The following is a 14,673-nucleotide window of genomic DNA, read 5'->3' as shown; positions in this document are numbered from 1 at the left end:
AGGTGCACCATGCCCATTAGATGGAGCTGGATTCAGGTTATGAACTTCCTTGTTTTGTCCAGAAGGTTGTCTTCTTGCTCCTGGGACACAAATATTTTGAGCTGGATTGTGTCACCCCCTCCTCACTCCCAGGTGTTGGATCCTCTCAGCTGTGATGAGAAAGCTCTTCAGTTGATTTATCATGAAGCCATGTTCCTCCAGTACTAAAGTGGTGGTCAGGATGTCCCTGCATGCTCTGGCCTTGGATACTCACAAGTCTGATCCTATAGTAAACAAGTTGCTGGCGGCATAAGAATACTACTACTCAATATGATTTTATAGTATGTACTCTTTCTGGGAACTATGTGACGGAGAGAGCAATACAGACTGTCAAGAATATGGACAGCATTCAAAAACCTGATAAGACATAAAACAGCTTCCCCAACATCTATTCCAGGAACAGGAAAGCATATATCAAAATCCTATTACAGAGGTATCAGCATTTTTATTTTTCCCCCGTCATGGCAGTTACAGAAAATACACATTGCAATTTATAACAAATATAATGTATTATATTACGCTATGTTGTTATACAATAGACAGACAGCTCATGATAGATTGTGGGCAACAATCAGCATGAGAACTTATGTTATTTTACCAATTACTTATTTTAAAATGCACATTTTTATAGAATAGGTGTTTGAAATGCTAGCTCAGGTATTTTGACGCCAACTCTCTGGAATTTCCCCTCGCCATATTCAAAGCCTTGTATTATCCCTCATAGTTTTCACAAACCTCTTTTTGCTCCAGGGTCAAAGACTGTGGAAAATTCCTCAGCTGGCTAATCAAGCTTTTTTATTTAAAAAAAAAATTACAGTGACCACTCTGGTAAACTCCATCCATAGGTACTGTTCCTCTATGTGTGCCTCATCAAGGGGTCAATGGTTTTTATACTTGAACTTCTCATGTAATGACTGGTATGATGTAATGGGCATGCAGATTTATAGCTATCTCAGGTTAGAAGCATCTTCCATTATTTAAGGATGCCAGAAATATTTGCCCAGTTAATGGTTTAACATGTAGCTGGGCTGTTTGTCTTCTCTCTGCTAAAAAAGCACGGCCAACTAGAGGACATCCCATGTAGCTGTTCAAAGAGTTATATATCCTCAGCCCACAAACTGCTCTAGGATACAGGATTTTTTTCTGGCCATGTGATAATGAAATATATTTTCCTAAGGAACCCTCCATTATCATGTCACCTCTCCTCCCACACTGGCTCTCTGAGAAGCTTTGTAACTATAGCAGGGAAGGTCAGAAATTAAGGGAGCTGGAGTTGTACAATGTTTGGAGGGTCACAGGTTTCCTATCCTTAATTTATAAACTCATCTTCACTTGAATCCCACGAGCACCTCCCTTCTCTCTCCCTTGCAGATCCTTGCTCTGTCTGCAAAGTTGACCTTCTGTTATACAGCTAATTAGGCTGTCAGGAATCCACCTACTTGTCAGTCACAGCTACCTGCCAGTCCCATGACATCATGGCAGGTATATGCAAGTAACAAGATGCGAGAGCCAAAAGGGCTGATCAGCAGGGCTTCAATACACCCAGCTTCTGAAGTACAACCATCAGCTGCTCACTAGTACTCCAACACGCTACATCATCCAGTGTCATTGTGACAGCTGGTGATTGACAGGTGAGTGGCCCAGCGCAGCTCAAGTTTGGGCAGCAGGGGTTGGGGAAGAGAGAAGTATAAGGCTCTGGCCTGCTAGATTGATCCAGTTGCTTCTGTGCTAAACAAGATATAGTGTGATGTGCAAACCAACTCAAGCGTGCGGGAAAGCAAGGAAAGAAAGAGACCAAGGCTGCAATTCTATGCCTACTTTCCTGACAGAAGGCGTCTTTTAACTCAGTGGGCCTTATTTATGAATAGTCATGTATAGGATTTCTGTGTCTACTCAGAAGTAATTTCCAATGCATTTGACGGGGCTTACTCCAAGTCAAACTATTTTCAATATTTTTTTTCACATAACCTCTCTTGCCCTGTCTGCTTTACTGCAGTTGTTACTAAAGAAAGCCTGAATAGATTCAGTCTTCATATTGATAGGCTTACACAGTTTGAAAACCCTCTACTGTATCTAAAATAGCTAAGAATGAGTGCATTTGTAATAGTTGCTGGCTTTGTTTTAAGAAAGGAATATACATTTTAAACAGTGCTACATGTACACATACATAGGAAAATTATTACCTCGGATCCTGGACTTCACCAATAATTTCTTCCAGTTTATCAATGAAGTGAACCAAGTGTGAAAGTCCCTTCATATGGGTTCTTAAAGGATCAGCTGGGGAAGGGGCATAACCTTTTCCTCCAAGTTCTATGGTTCTGATAAAAGACGTCGCCATCTAACAAGACATATAATTTAGCTAAGTAAAATAGTAATGCAAACATAGAAAACCAATACACCACACGTAAACCACAAATATTCCCACAAATATCAGGATGATTCATGGCATCAAAGAAAAGTCCAAATTATTCCTTAAAATTAAAGTAAACATAATGGCTTTCTATGCAATTGTAAAACAAAGACAAATTTGTTCCAAATATGATAATTGTGTGCTGTTGTGAAGCAAAACTACAAATCTTTGGAAAACCTAAGTATATTAATTGTTCAACCCATTCTACTGTTTCAAGCCAGAAGGACTGTGCCTGCATAGTAAGACAAATTTGATCTTCCCATTAGCCACCTTACATTTAAATGTTTTGTGCAGAAGTCAATTAAAATTGTGTCTATCAAAGCAGGTACTAGCATCATGTGATTTCTGGGTCAAAATTCTAACCCCATAGTTGCCAACTCAGAGCTGGCCTGTACAGAAGGCACATAGGTCTGCCTCAACAGGACTTGGGATATTCATTGACCCTCAACCACATCATAAAGTAATCCTTTAGCAAAAACATACACAAACCCAGTCAACCAGTGCAGCAGAATCTGGTGGGTCAACAAGTGTGTTCTTCTTATCTACATATTGTATAATTAAAAAAAAAAAAGATGGGGGTTAGATTTTTAGAGAACCCCCAACCTTGTAGAATAATTCTGCCAGTGTTCATGGATACACTGCAGATTGTGTGTGCTTCATAGGATCTTGACTACTCAATGGAAAGTATTTCGTCATTCTTCTTCTTTAGAACAAAGCTGCCAAAAGAAAATCATGTTTTTATACAAAGAAGTTTTCTTTCTTTGGTAACCATAAAAGAGTGGCTGATGAACATAGTCCAAGTCCATAATTCATAAAACACCAAATAATACAACTTTAGGAATTGAACTGATTAATCTTTCACATTTTCCCATACTTATTCAATTATAACACCCCAAAAACTTGACTATGCTACATCAGACCTGTTCCCAAGTCTTGTTTTGAAAGGAATTAACATTTAAAACCCAAATTATGAATACATGGTACAGTGCTCTGGCCTGAGTGATTTCCTATGGCTCTGTCACTGATAATGGGCAAAGATCTTTGAGTAATGCCCATTTGACTGAGAATTTAGGAAACACGTTTTCACAACTACTGCTTCATAAAGCAACTTTAGTGCTCTGAAGCCCTTCAGTTTTGATTTGCTCCCCTCTGGCTCCACCAAAACTATACTGATACAGATGGGCTGTCCTGAGAAGCTAGTATATTAGAATGATTTCAGTCAACTTTTTCAGTATTTGGTGTACAGACACAGCATACCTGACTACAACAATCCTCACAGAAACTATGCCTATATTCACTTATCTAAAATGGCAGACTGGAGGATTTGTACAACCAGCACGGATAATGCAGTACAAATGGATGACTTCTGGCTGGATGAACAATCCCAATCCAGCTCCTATATAGTTTGCTTTTAAAAAAAACAACCCAAAATCATCCTATTGCATCTCCTCAATGCCTTCAAATACAAAAAAATGCTTTGATTTGTCATACGTACCAAGAATATGGACATTTGTCTCTGCTGTGCAGCATGTTTTAGGTCAGTAAAAGCTTCCCTTCCAAGTCCTCTGTCAGGAACGTTTAAAATGTAAGCAAACGCCAGATCATTCTTGGAGTTAACCAATATACTTAAATATGCATACAAAATTTTCTTCACCATCAATGGTAGCTACATAAAAGAGAATCCGATTAGTTTATTCAATAATAATAATAATAATAATAATGGGCGGCTTCCAACAAAATATTAAAATACCGTGATACATCAAACATTAAAAGCTTCCCTAAAGAGGGCTGCTTCATGAAAACATAATTTAGCAAAATATTAGGACACTCATATGTAGGAAAGCAAAAATACTACACTAGCTTTCAATTTACTAATCTCCATTTTGAAAAATCAGGTAAGCAATTAAAGAAACAAATATGGATTATAATTAATATATAAAAGTACACTGGACAAAATTTTAAATTACTTTTGTTCTTTCCAGCCTGAGATCTAGACTTTCCATACTGACCACCCTGGCAATAGAGGCTATTTCATCATAGGATTGTTCATCATTCCAATCTCATTAATGACTCCAAGTAAATTTTACTGCGTCAGGCATTCTATCTCCAGAGCAAGGTTTGAGTAACTGAAAGGCAGCAGGGGTGTACAGGTAAGAAAACATGGGTAGAAATTATGATGGGATTCTGAATCTTGGAATCTTTTACCATGCTTATCTACATGTTCTGAAATGTCTTTCCACAAAATAGAATACTAGTTTTCTTCTTTCAAAGAAAGCAGAGATGCAGCTAAATTGCAATACTGTATTAGAGTCCAAGTGTGATTTCTGTACATAAGCAAATACGGGTTATAATAAACACTATGATAGTTGGGATATAAGACAATACTCATACATTTTACCTCTTCATGATCCTGGTTCACTCTTCTGGTTGGTGTTGAGGGGGTAGTAAGAACTGAATGATTCTCAATGGCTAAATCTGCTGTTCCGGCAATAAATTCTAACAGTTGTGCCTTTGGGAAGCAATAAGATATTTCAGAACTGTAACTAGACACTCTACTACCATTCTTTTCAAGGAACAGGTTGTGGAGGCTGTTTCGATTCTTGAGTACACAGAACAAAGTTTGCTGCACAAATAGATAGCAAAAATCCCAAAGCAGAAAAGTGGTTGAGGAATATGGGTGCTCAAAAAGAAAACTACTGGTTAGCTTTAAACTGGTCCTTGTTGAGAATGCAGGATTAACCATTAGTGCCAGAATCTCTCAGAGTGCTCCTTTTCTCTCTGTTCACGTTTTCCACACCATCCATAATCTTATATACGACAGAAGTATCAAAGATTATGCATGTTGTGGAGAAAGTAGATAGGAATTACTTCTTCACACAGTGCATTAATTAGAAGATAGGCTTCCACATGATGTAGCAATGGCTACCAACCTGGGTGGTTTAGACAAATGCATAGAGAATAGGGCTACCATGTTTACTAGTCAATGTTCTCTCTCCACTGTTAGAAGCAGTGTGCTCCTGTATACAAGTTGCCAGGAATCCTAAGTAAGAATGCAATTGCACTCACATCTTGCTTGCGGGTTTTCAGTAGGTATCTGGTTAACCACTGTGAGAACAGGATGCGGGAATAAACATTTGAACTGATTCAGCAGGGCTCTTATTATAATTTAAAGGATGTAACATGCCACTATCACATTTGTAAAACAGAGGCTTGATGGGGAGGGACCTAAAAATTGATTCCAGAATACTTGTTGGATATTTAAAACCAAATTGCAGCTTCTGATTGGCTGCAGGAAGCTCTTGCAGCCAATCAGAAGCCACGGAATCCCCATTGGATGTTCAGGTTCCAAAAGAACATTTGCAAACTGAAACAATCACTTCTGGGTTTGCGGCGCCAAAACATCTGAGTTCCAGGGCGTTTGGGATCCAAGGTACGATTGTACAAAGAAATCTCATAACTAGAGAAGTTTCTTTATATCCCAGTAGCAGAGTCCATGAACATGGACATATGTAAGGCTGGAATGGGCTTTAATTCCTTTAGATACAAGTTTCTGGTACTGTTTTTTGGTTTTTTTTAAGGTGATTAAGTGAATCAGAAATGTGCAGGCATTTGATGATAGGGAAATAAAATGATAAAAAATATTCAAGAATCAAAATTACAAAAAAAAATCAAAAATCAAAACTTCTAAAGCAAGATTTCAACAGGCAGCACTTTCCTCATCACATGCTCATAATTTAAAGTACCAGAGCAGTTTGTCTTCATAATGTTTCCGATTAAAGTGACTGCATCCCTGGAATTTAATTCTGAGTTACTCTGACATGAAAGAGCATCCTTTCCATAGAGTTGTGCCAGACACATTAAGAGGGGATTATCTTATTTCATAACCACATAGCTTTTATCCTTACCAAGTTTAGCACAAAAACTGAAGCAGCTTATATGGCTAATATGTGGCTTTGGCATGGATTGCAGGATTACTGTGTAGCTAATTTAGCTTCATCTACATCACTTTCTTGGCAACATTTTATTCCATTATTTTAAATAAGCCCACAAAAGTTACTAGCCCACAAATAATGCTTACCAATCCACATTTACTTTGTTAGCCATTTTTGTGGCACAGCAACAGGCTGAGATAAAGCAAATTTGAGGTGTTCATTTCCCTGCTTGGTCGCCTTAAAGTCCAGCTTACTTGTCATAGGCTATGAGTAAAGTGGCTGTTTTAATTAAATAAATAAATAAAATACTTACACAGGAAACCGATTCATTTTCCAGTGCTAGTGCCCTACATTTTTGATAGACATCTATTAGATCCATCATATTGCAGCGTTTTAAAAAGCTGGCATATGCACTTGTGATGTCAGCATAGTTTTCAGGAGCTTCCATATTTTTCTGCAGTATGCCCAGTTTGTCAGGTACCAGGTAATTCCAAGTTAATAGCAGTTCACTAAGAGATGCTTCAAAATCTCCACGGTTCTGTAAGTTAATACAAGAGGGGAAAATCTGCTTACGGTACTTATTTGGAACAGGAATTGCAGGCTAATAAAATACAAACCAGTCTTACAAAGTTATATTATGCTTAAAGGCAAAAACTAATCACATAGAGCATTTAACTATTTTTATGAAAGATTTTAGGGAAAATACCCATATCAATTTCCTCCCCAAGCCTTTTAAAAATGCATTGTTGTGTCATGGTTGGATTCTAATGAGACATTATATAGGATAAAACATCAAGATAATATATCTATGTGGACTGGTCACTGTTTCTAAGGTTTAAAGCTACATTTCAAAATCATCATGTGACTTAGAGCCATGAGACATACTTTAGACTCATCTTCCAATGGCCACTTATAGCCTTTTCTGTTTTCCTCACTCTTCCTTTCCTCAGTTTTCCTTACATTTTTCGTATTTATAGCAATGCCTTACTTCCTGGAAATATCAGGCTAGTGTGGTGCAGGACATGGGGGACCAGGGCTCAAATCCTCACTCAACTATGAAACTCACTATGAGACCTTGGGCCAGTCACTGCCCCTCAGACTAACCTACATCACCAGGTTGTTGTGGATATTAAATGAGAGGAAGAACCATGTATGCCTTTAGCTCCTTGGAGAAAAGGGTGTGTGTGTAACAAATGTAATAAATAAATACGTATCTTAAAGAGTTTCTAGAACCTGGTCTTCCACAGACACTGACCCTTACATACTTATTTTATTTATTAAATTTCTATTCTGCCCTTCCCCTCAAAGGAGCTCATGGTAGCAAACACAGTAATAAAACTGTACATATAATAAAATAAAAACATATTTTAAACACTTAAGAATGACTAATACCATCTAAATACATTTAAAAGGCCTGCTTACCTTCCCCATGGTGGCAGCATCATATGCCATCGAACAAATGCCCTGGACAAATGATTGGTGGAGTGGATTGGCATCAGATTAAAGCTGAACTTACATTCAGTTGAAATGATTTGGACAAGCAAGTCTTTATCTATACAGTGGTACCTCGGGTTAAGTACTTAATTTGTTCCGGAGGTCCGTACTTAACCTGAAACTGTTCTTAACCTGAAGCACCACTTTAGCTAATGGGGCCTCCTGCTGTTGCTGCGCCGCCGGAGCACGATTTCTGTTCTCATCCTGAAGCAAAGTTCTTAACCTGAAGCACTATTTCTGGGTTAGCGGAGTCTGTAACTTGAAGCGTATGTAACCTGAAGCGTCTGTAACCCGAGGTACCACTGTACTACATTGATTTCAATAGGAAATAAATGTCATCTGTGTCCAGTCCACTCACCATGTTCACATGTCATGCTATGCCAGTGTTTCTCAAAGGGTGTGGCATGCCACACTAGTATGTCAGGAGAGGATGGCAATGGCAGCAGGAAGATTTGAGGACAATCATTCAGTGTAGTATAGTATCATTTTATTATTATTATTTGCAGAATATGGATAGATATCTTTTCAAAATGAGAGGAAGAGCACCAAGCGATACTGAGGACAATCCTAGCTGTGATCCAGAATTGCTGTTTGAACAGAGTGCTTGAAAATAGCATTGGCTATTCTTCTACAGTTGTCTACAACGTACTGTTGTGAAAAGGGATTTTCAACTCTGACAAATATGAAAGATTGCAAAAGAGAAAAAGGCCTTGATGAAGAGATGATAGTTTGTCTGCTTCAAATTAGACATAATATAAATGAGATTACCTGACAAAAGCAAGCTCGCATTCAATGAGAGGTGTGAGTTTGTATACATATTTATGGTACATATGTAAGAGGCTCTTCTATCATATTTTGGGAATGTTTCATGTTCTTATTTAGCTGCATTGTTTTATACTTTCCGGATGCCCCCTGATCATATTAAAAATTGTTGTTGTTGTTTAGTCATTTAGTCGTGTCCGACTCTTTGTGACCGCATGGACCAGAGCACGCCAGGCACTATTATAAAGTAGTTGTGTTCTATTTTATAAATCAAGCACTGATAAGATGTCTTTCTTATTGTTTTCCACTGTATTTCTTATCAATAAAATATTCAATGTGGTGAAAGCAAATTTTTATTCTGAAAGTGTAGTCCAGAGAAAAAAGTTTGAGACCCACTGTGGTTTAGTATTACAGTATCTGCATGAGAAGAAATGAGCCACAGTGAGACTTCCATCATGCAACCATTTAGAAAAGTTTGTAAGTTTTTTACTTTCCTTTGCTTAACTGTGGTTTTGCTGTGACTGACAAATTGTTGCTAAATTAACTATAGTTATTTTCAAATCAACCAAACTCAGATTGTTGTTTCTGAAGTTAGCTTGTTTAAACCATAGGTGGCTTAACCAGTGGGTCAGGAGGCCACACCAGGTGGATTGTGGCAATGCTGCTGCTGCCATGTTGAACTTTAGCTAAGGCTAAATCCCACCTTCCTGTAGCTATGCCTGTATTGAGGTAGCTCTACATGGAACAAAGGTACTCTGTTCACTTTCTGGTCTATATCTGTGGCATTCTAGACTTCTCCTGGAATGAAAGTATGCTGGGAACTAGAATGCAGAAGTGTTTTGCTGGGATAGTTTGGCTGCCTGGTAGTTGCCATCATAGCAGCTGATGGGGGCCCAGGAAGTGATGGCGAAAGTCTGGTGGTTGCAGCTCTTTTTTAAAAAACACTGTTTTGAAACCAGTTCTTTGAAGTGTAACTACTAGTTAAACTTCAGAATAATTCAGTCAAAATCTTTTCTCACAAGATGAAGAATTTGCAGAGCTTAACTGTGTTTATACTGGTATTGTAAAAACATTTTAAATCCAAATAAAAATGCAGTCCAGATATCAGTTTTCATGATCAGGTGCCCACCGTGACAGCATATTATTCATAGAAAGGATTGTGAGAGTTTGTGGTAGGACTCAGAAAATGTTTTGCTAGGAATAAATGCCAGCTGGCTAATTTATAAAGGAAGTTCACAAAGTTCAACACTTTAATTCTCTGATAGACAACAGGAATATTATATTTCACAAGGGTAAAGTGAAAAAAATCAAACTTTTACTAATCTTGAAGCCCTGCAGTTCTTCAAAATGTTTTTTGGAATAATCATGTACTTTCTGAACATATTACTACAGAGCTTTTTTGTTCTAAATTCCAAATTTCTAACAAAATTTCTTTACAGAAATTATTAAATATATTTTTTAAATAATTACACCGAAAATGGAAGTACGTTGCGTCATGTTACTATGGAGGAATTACAAAGAAACCATGCTACCTATATGTTAGTGCAATGAAAAAATAGGTATAAAATGAGAATTCCTGGGTACCAATTTTGGGGCAAGTACTCTTTGGTGAGAGAACCCCAGCAGAGATTTAAAATCACTAAATATGCAGCATACTAAAGCATGGAAATATAGGCTGTTAGAGCTATAAAAGATGCCCTTGTGAGTTCCAAAGCTTCCTTCTTTCCCTAACATAGAAATTTGGTAAGTTAAAAATGGTTTACTTACAAACTCTCCAAAGGTCAGTTTCATGTGCTTTTCCATACAGCATTTAGAAAAGGTTGCACAGACAGTATTATTATTAGTATTTATTAAATTTTTCTACCACCCTTGATCTATATATTTCAGTAAAACGTGGCTTAGTTGCATAGTGGTGAAAGTTTCAAAATTATTGGTACAGGAATTCAAGAGAGGCTTGTTAGAGACATGTGGCTAGGCTGGAGCAACCAACTTAGCCTCTTCACACACTGCATCATCAGGTAGATTGAAGTGGCTTGATTAACTCCCTCCCCCAAAGTGAGCTAAACCTGGCAGAAAAGTTTAACCTCTTCGTGCATTAACTAGACTAAGCATGTTAGTAATATGAGGCTGGCTATTTGTAAGTTTGCTAACTAAAATAAAATTATTATAAAATGTATATATAAAGCCTCTGCTGAACCAGCTGCAACAGAGGCCCATACTGGGTACCCTCCAATCACATGATTAGCAGCAGGGCAGGCCCAGGATCCAGTGGATCCTGTGCTGGCCCAACCCCACAGAATTGCAGTTGTTTCTGAAAGCAGCTTCCATACACTAACCATTTGAGCAAGCACATTGGGGTGCTCCCTGCAGAGCCCCCACACCAGCAGAGGGATTTGGATTGTTCTCTGTCTCTTTTAAAAGTTATGTTAATTCATCGCACAGAAACAATGCTTATTTTTGGTCTGGTTTGATAACAATGTTTGTTTGCCCTTGCAAACCACCAGAACAGCAGAGGCCAATAAAAGTTCCAACTTTTCACTAAAGATCTTTGTTAAACAAAAATATATCATATGTCAGAAAAGTGTATATATAACTATAAGCATAATGTTACAGATGCAGCTGAAAAACAAGTTCCTCACTAACCCTCCCCACTTTTTCATCTGCTTATAATTTTATGATGTAAAATCCTTTTGAGCTGAAAATTTCCATGGTCAGTCTCAGCAGAAGAAAGTGAGCTTTCCTGGAAAAGTCTGCTGAGGTACTTCATCCTTCAGCTGCTTGCACTTGGACAAAGAAGAAAAAATTGGTTCCACTGTAACCAAGTTACACAAATGCTAACCTTGCAGTAATTGTAACTTGAATTATATGTACTTCCAACTTTATTAGAAATGTAGTCCTCATTAAGATCCTAAGTCATTTAAGTAGTTAGGCATATATTTAAAGACACACACATGGATATGCTAAACTGATTCCATTCCAAAGAAAAGAAAATTAAAACATATGTTATGTTAACAGCCAAAACATTAAGCATCTAACACTTCCCAACATTCTGTTACGCTTGAGTATGACAAAGAAACAGAAGTCAGGGGCCTTATTCCTCATCCATTTGAGACAAAAAGGACCAGAAGTAGGTTTATTCCCATAACAGTGTTACCTTTTAACTTTCTCCAGTGAGGATGAATGGTTTCCAGTCAATGGCACGGGGAAGAAAAAAGAGTGTTCAGTGGAACTCATACATATAACAAAAAAGCCACATTTTCCCATTGCATCTGAAACAGCCCAATGAGAAATATAAGCAGCATTTTGAAGAGGCTAGCAAGACTCCTGCCTTCTCAAGCATCAGAAGCAGTAAAGGCATCCTTCAGCCTATCTGGGCACCTTGTGAACGAAGTATTCAAGACAGAAAATTTCCCTAACTTTGTTCACTAACCTTTTTATTGACCTCAGCAACCGATAGGTACAAAGCCATCAGCATGCAATCTACACCACACACAGTAGTCCTTTCAGATTCTGAAAATAAGCGCCATTCTTTTCGAAAACACTGAATAATAGTCAAGATCCTTTGCTGAAGGGAAGCCATGATCCTAAAATTAGAAAGTAAAATAATACTAATTTTACTTAGTTTCAGTGTTAGAAACACAGATGTATAAGCTAATCACCAAATGACAGCTTAAACCTAGGTTGAGGTTGCCAAAACTGAATGTCTAGGTGTCTTTTGTGCAAGAAGATGTATATATACTGTATTTTTCGTCCCATAGGACGCACCGGCCCATAGGACGCACCTAGTTTTTTTGGGGGGGGGGGAATAAAGGGGGGGAAATTCCTTTATTCCCCCCCCCCCCCCAAAACCAGGTCGGGGAATCCAAACCAGGTCGGGGAACAGCGGTATGGTGGCGCTGCGCCTCCCTGCTGTCCCCCGAGCTTGTGGGGCTGCCCGATGTCTGCCCAAAGCGCGGGGCGCTCTGCTTCAGGGCGCCCGCGCGCCGGGCAGCAGGCTGCTATCCGCAGCCTAGGGAGCCCTGCGGGAACTCCCCCAGGCTTGCTGATAGCTTCCTGAAGCCTGGAGAGCGAGAGGGGTCAGTGCGCACCGACCCCTCTTGCTCTCCAAGCTTCAGCGAAAGCCTGTCTTCGCCCCATAGGACGCACACAGATTTCCCCTTCATTTTTGGAGGGGGAAAAGTGTGTCCTATAGGGTGAAAAATACGTTAATTATTATTATCTGCATTTCTATACCACTTTATATTTTAAAGAAAAAATCCCAAAGCAGTTGTAACACATTAAAATGCTAAATAAAACAATCCAGAATAAAACTAATTCAAGCTTCAATGAAAATCTTTCAGACCCTTCTCTAAGTGCTTTCCCCATACTTATTAACCTACTTAATTTATATAGCTGCTCTATAGCAGAAGTACTCAGAAGTGTGGTTTAGTGGTTAAAGTGTTGGACCAGGACTTGGGAGATCAAGGTTCAACTCCCCACTCAGTCATGAAGCTCACCAGGCGACTTTGGGCCACAGTCCCTCAACCTACCTCACAGGGTCAGTGCAGGGAATAATTGAGGAGTAGGGTGAACCATGTACTCCTTGGAGGAAAAGGTGGAATATAAACGCAATAAATAAGTTGTTCTGCTTACCTGCTTAAGAAAGCTGGAGAAACCAGCCAGATGGAGATGTCAGTTGCCAACTTGGCATCCAGAGATCTCATGGTAGCAATTGGACCCATGCCAGTAGCAAAATGTGCCTGGCATCTGGCTAATTTCTAACACTGCTTAGTTTAATTTTGAACTACACAGGAGGGGTAAACCTTTAAAAGAACAGGATAAACATAATATTCTCCATGACTAGGGGCATGAGAAGCAAACACATCTTAATGATATTCAATAAGGACAGAACATGGCTCAAGAATAAATGTGACCTGGAAACAACAGGGAAATATGAAAGATTATGGTAAGATGAGTTACCAAAGTGACAGTATGACAGAAAAATCCTATGTCACTTGAAGGTACATAAAAATAACCTGGGGGCCAATTCTACATTGGCTTTGTGTGCCAGATCTCCATAGGGAACTGGTGCACGCAGGAAGATTTCAAAATCTCCACGGTTCTGTAAGTTAATACAAGAGGGGGAAATCTGCTTACGGTTTTATCTCATCCCTATTTAACTGTTGAATTGTAACTGTCACTCACTTCAGAAAATCACGATGATTGAAAGGCTGGTTCAAAGTAACCTGAAACGAATTCAACCGTGCGGTGTTTGACACATAAAGCTCTGGTAAAACCAGCGATGTATCACTTTTTCCCTGTGCTGGCAGGGTGGCTCGGAGCTGTACCGTTTGGATCCTTGTGAAAGAATGAGCACAAAGACAAAATTTAAAAACTTTTAAAAGCGAGGTGGGAGGAGAAAATGTCTAACCAAGCACCTGCTAAAAGTTCGAGAAAGCCTTCTTCACACATTCAACATACAGTAATATGCCTAATCCTCCCCGTGTCCCCAGTCACCGCAGCCATGCCTTTATTGGCAGCGTAGCACATTCCCTTTTTTGTAAATAATTTTTATTTGACTTTAAGAAGATATAACAAAAGCAATTTAAAAACCATATAAAGATATTATTCTGAATCTCAGGACCCCTCCCCCCCCCATGGGTCCTAATAACAATGTTTACAACTACTTATCAGTTCGTTGTCCCTTTTTTTTATCCATCTAAACTCTCCATATTTTTTGTTACTTTACAAGCGTAATTAAAATCCTGCTACACATTCCTATCCAGCATGGGATGTACTACTGTTAGGAGCAAGAAGAGACCAGGGCGTTGTTCGTTTCCCCCGGTCAGTTGGCAACCCTAACTTCTAGCAACGCCATTATTAACGTCCTCCCCGCCTCACCGCTCTCCCTCTGCTCGTCCGACAGAGCTACGGCCACCTCCCTACTCACCCTGCGGTCGCGGGACAGAACCGCCACCTTTCTAAGCAGAAGCTGGGATTCAAAAGGCCGGTGGGTTGCTAAGCAACCCTCAGCACGCTCCGCCAACCGGCTGTTCG

General features: G+C 39.1%; 1 protein-coding gene and 1 long non-coding RNA gene across 4 annotated transcripts in view; one reads left to right on the top strand and one right to left on the bottom strand.

Moving 5' to 3' along the window:
* Nucleotides 1-14,673, bottom strand: part of PARPBP (PARP1 binding protein) — a 26,006-nt gene extending 11,333 nt beyond the window's left edge. For 2 of the 3 annotated variants that reach the window (XM_080971717.1, XM_080971719.1), the window contains exons 1-7: nucleotides 14,567-14,673; nucleotides 13,822-13,974; nucleotides 12,068-12,221; nucleotides 6,695-6,919; nucleotides 4,848-4,958; nucleotides 3,945-4,115; nucleotides 2,223-2,377 (exon numbers count right to left, since the gene is read on the bottom strand). In XM_080971717.1, the coding sequence (XP_080827843.1) occupies nucleotides 2,223-2,377; nucleotides 3,945-4,115; nucleotides 4,848-4,958; nucleotides 6,695-6,919; nucleotides 12,068-12,217 (812 nt within the window). In that variant the 5' untranslated portion in view covers nucleotides 12,218-12,221; nucleotides 13,822-13,974; nucleotides 14,567-14,673. The remainder of the gene's footprint in view (nucleotides 1-2,222; nucleotides 2,378-3,944; nucleotides 4,116-4,847; nucleotides 4,959-6,694; nucleotides 6,920-12,067; nucleotides 12,222-13,821; nucleotides 13,975-14,566) is intronic. The other variant, XM_080971718.1, reaches the window with a different exon arrangement.
* On the top strand, nucleotides 4,968-8,652 carry LOC308457736. The gene is made up of 2 exons (XR_013977097.1): nucleotides 4,968-5,879; nucleotides 8,382-8,652. It is a non-coding gene; the product is annotated as an uncharacterized lncRNA (long non-coding RNA).

This window comes from Podarcis pityusensis, assembly GCF_964106645.2.
Source record: "Podarcis pityusensis genome assembly, chromosome: 10".
NCBI classification, from domain to species: domain Eukaryota; kingdom Metazoa; phylum Chordata; class Lepidosauria; order Squamata; family Lacertidae; genus Podarcis; species Podarcis pityusensis.
Note: the sequence above shows the minus strand (reverse complement) of the source record. Positions and strands in the feature narration are given on the sequence as shown.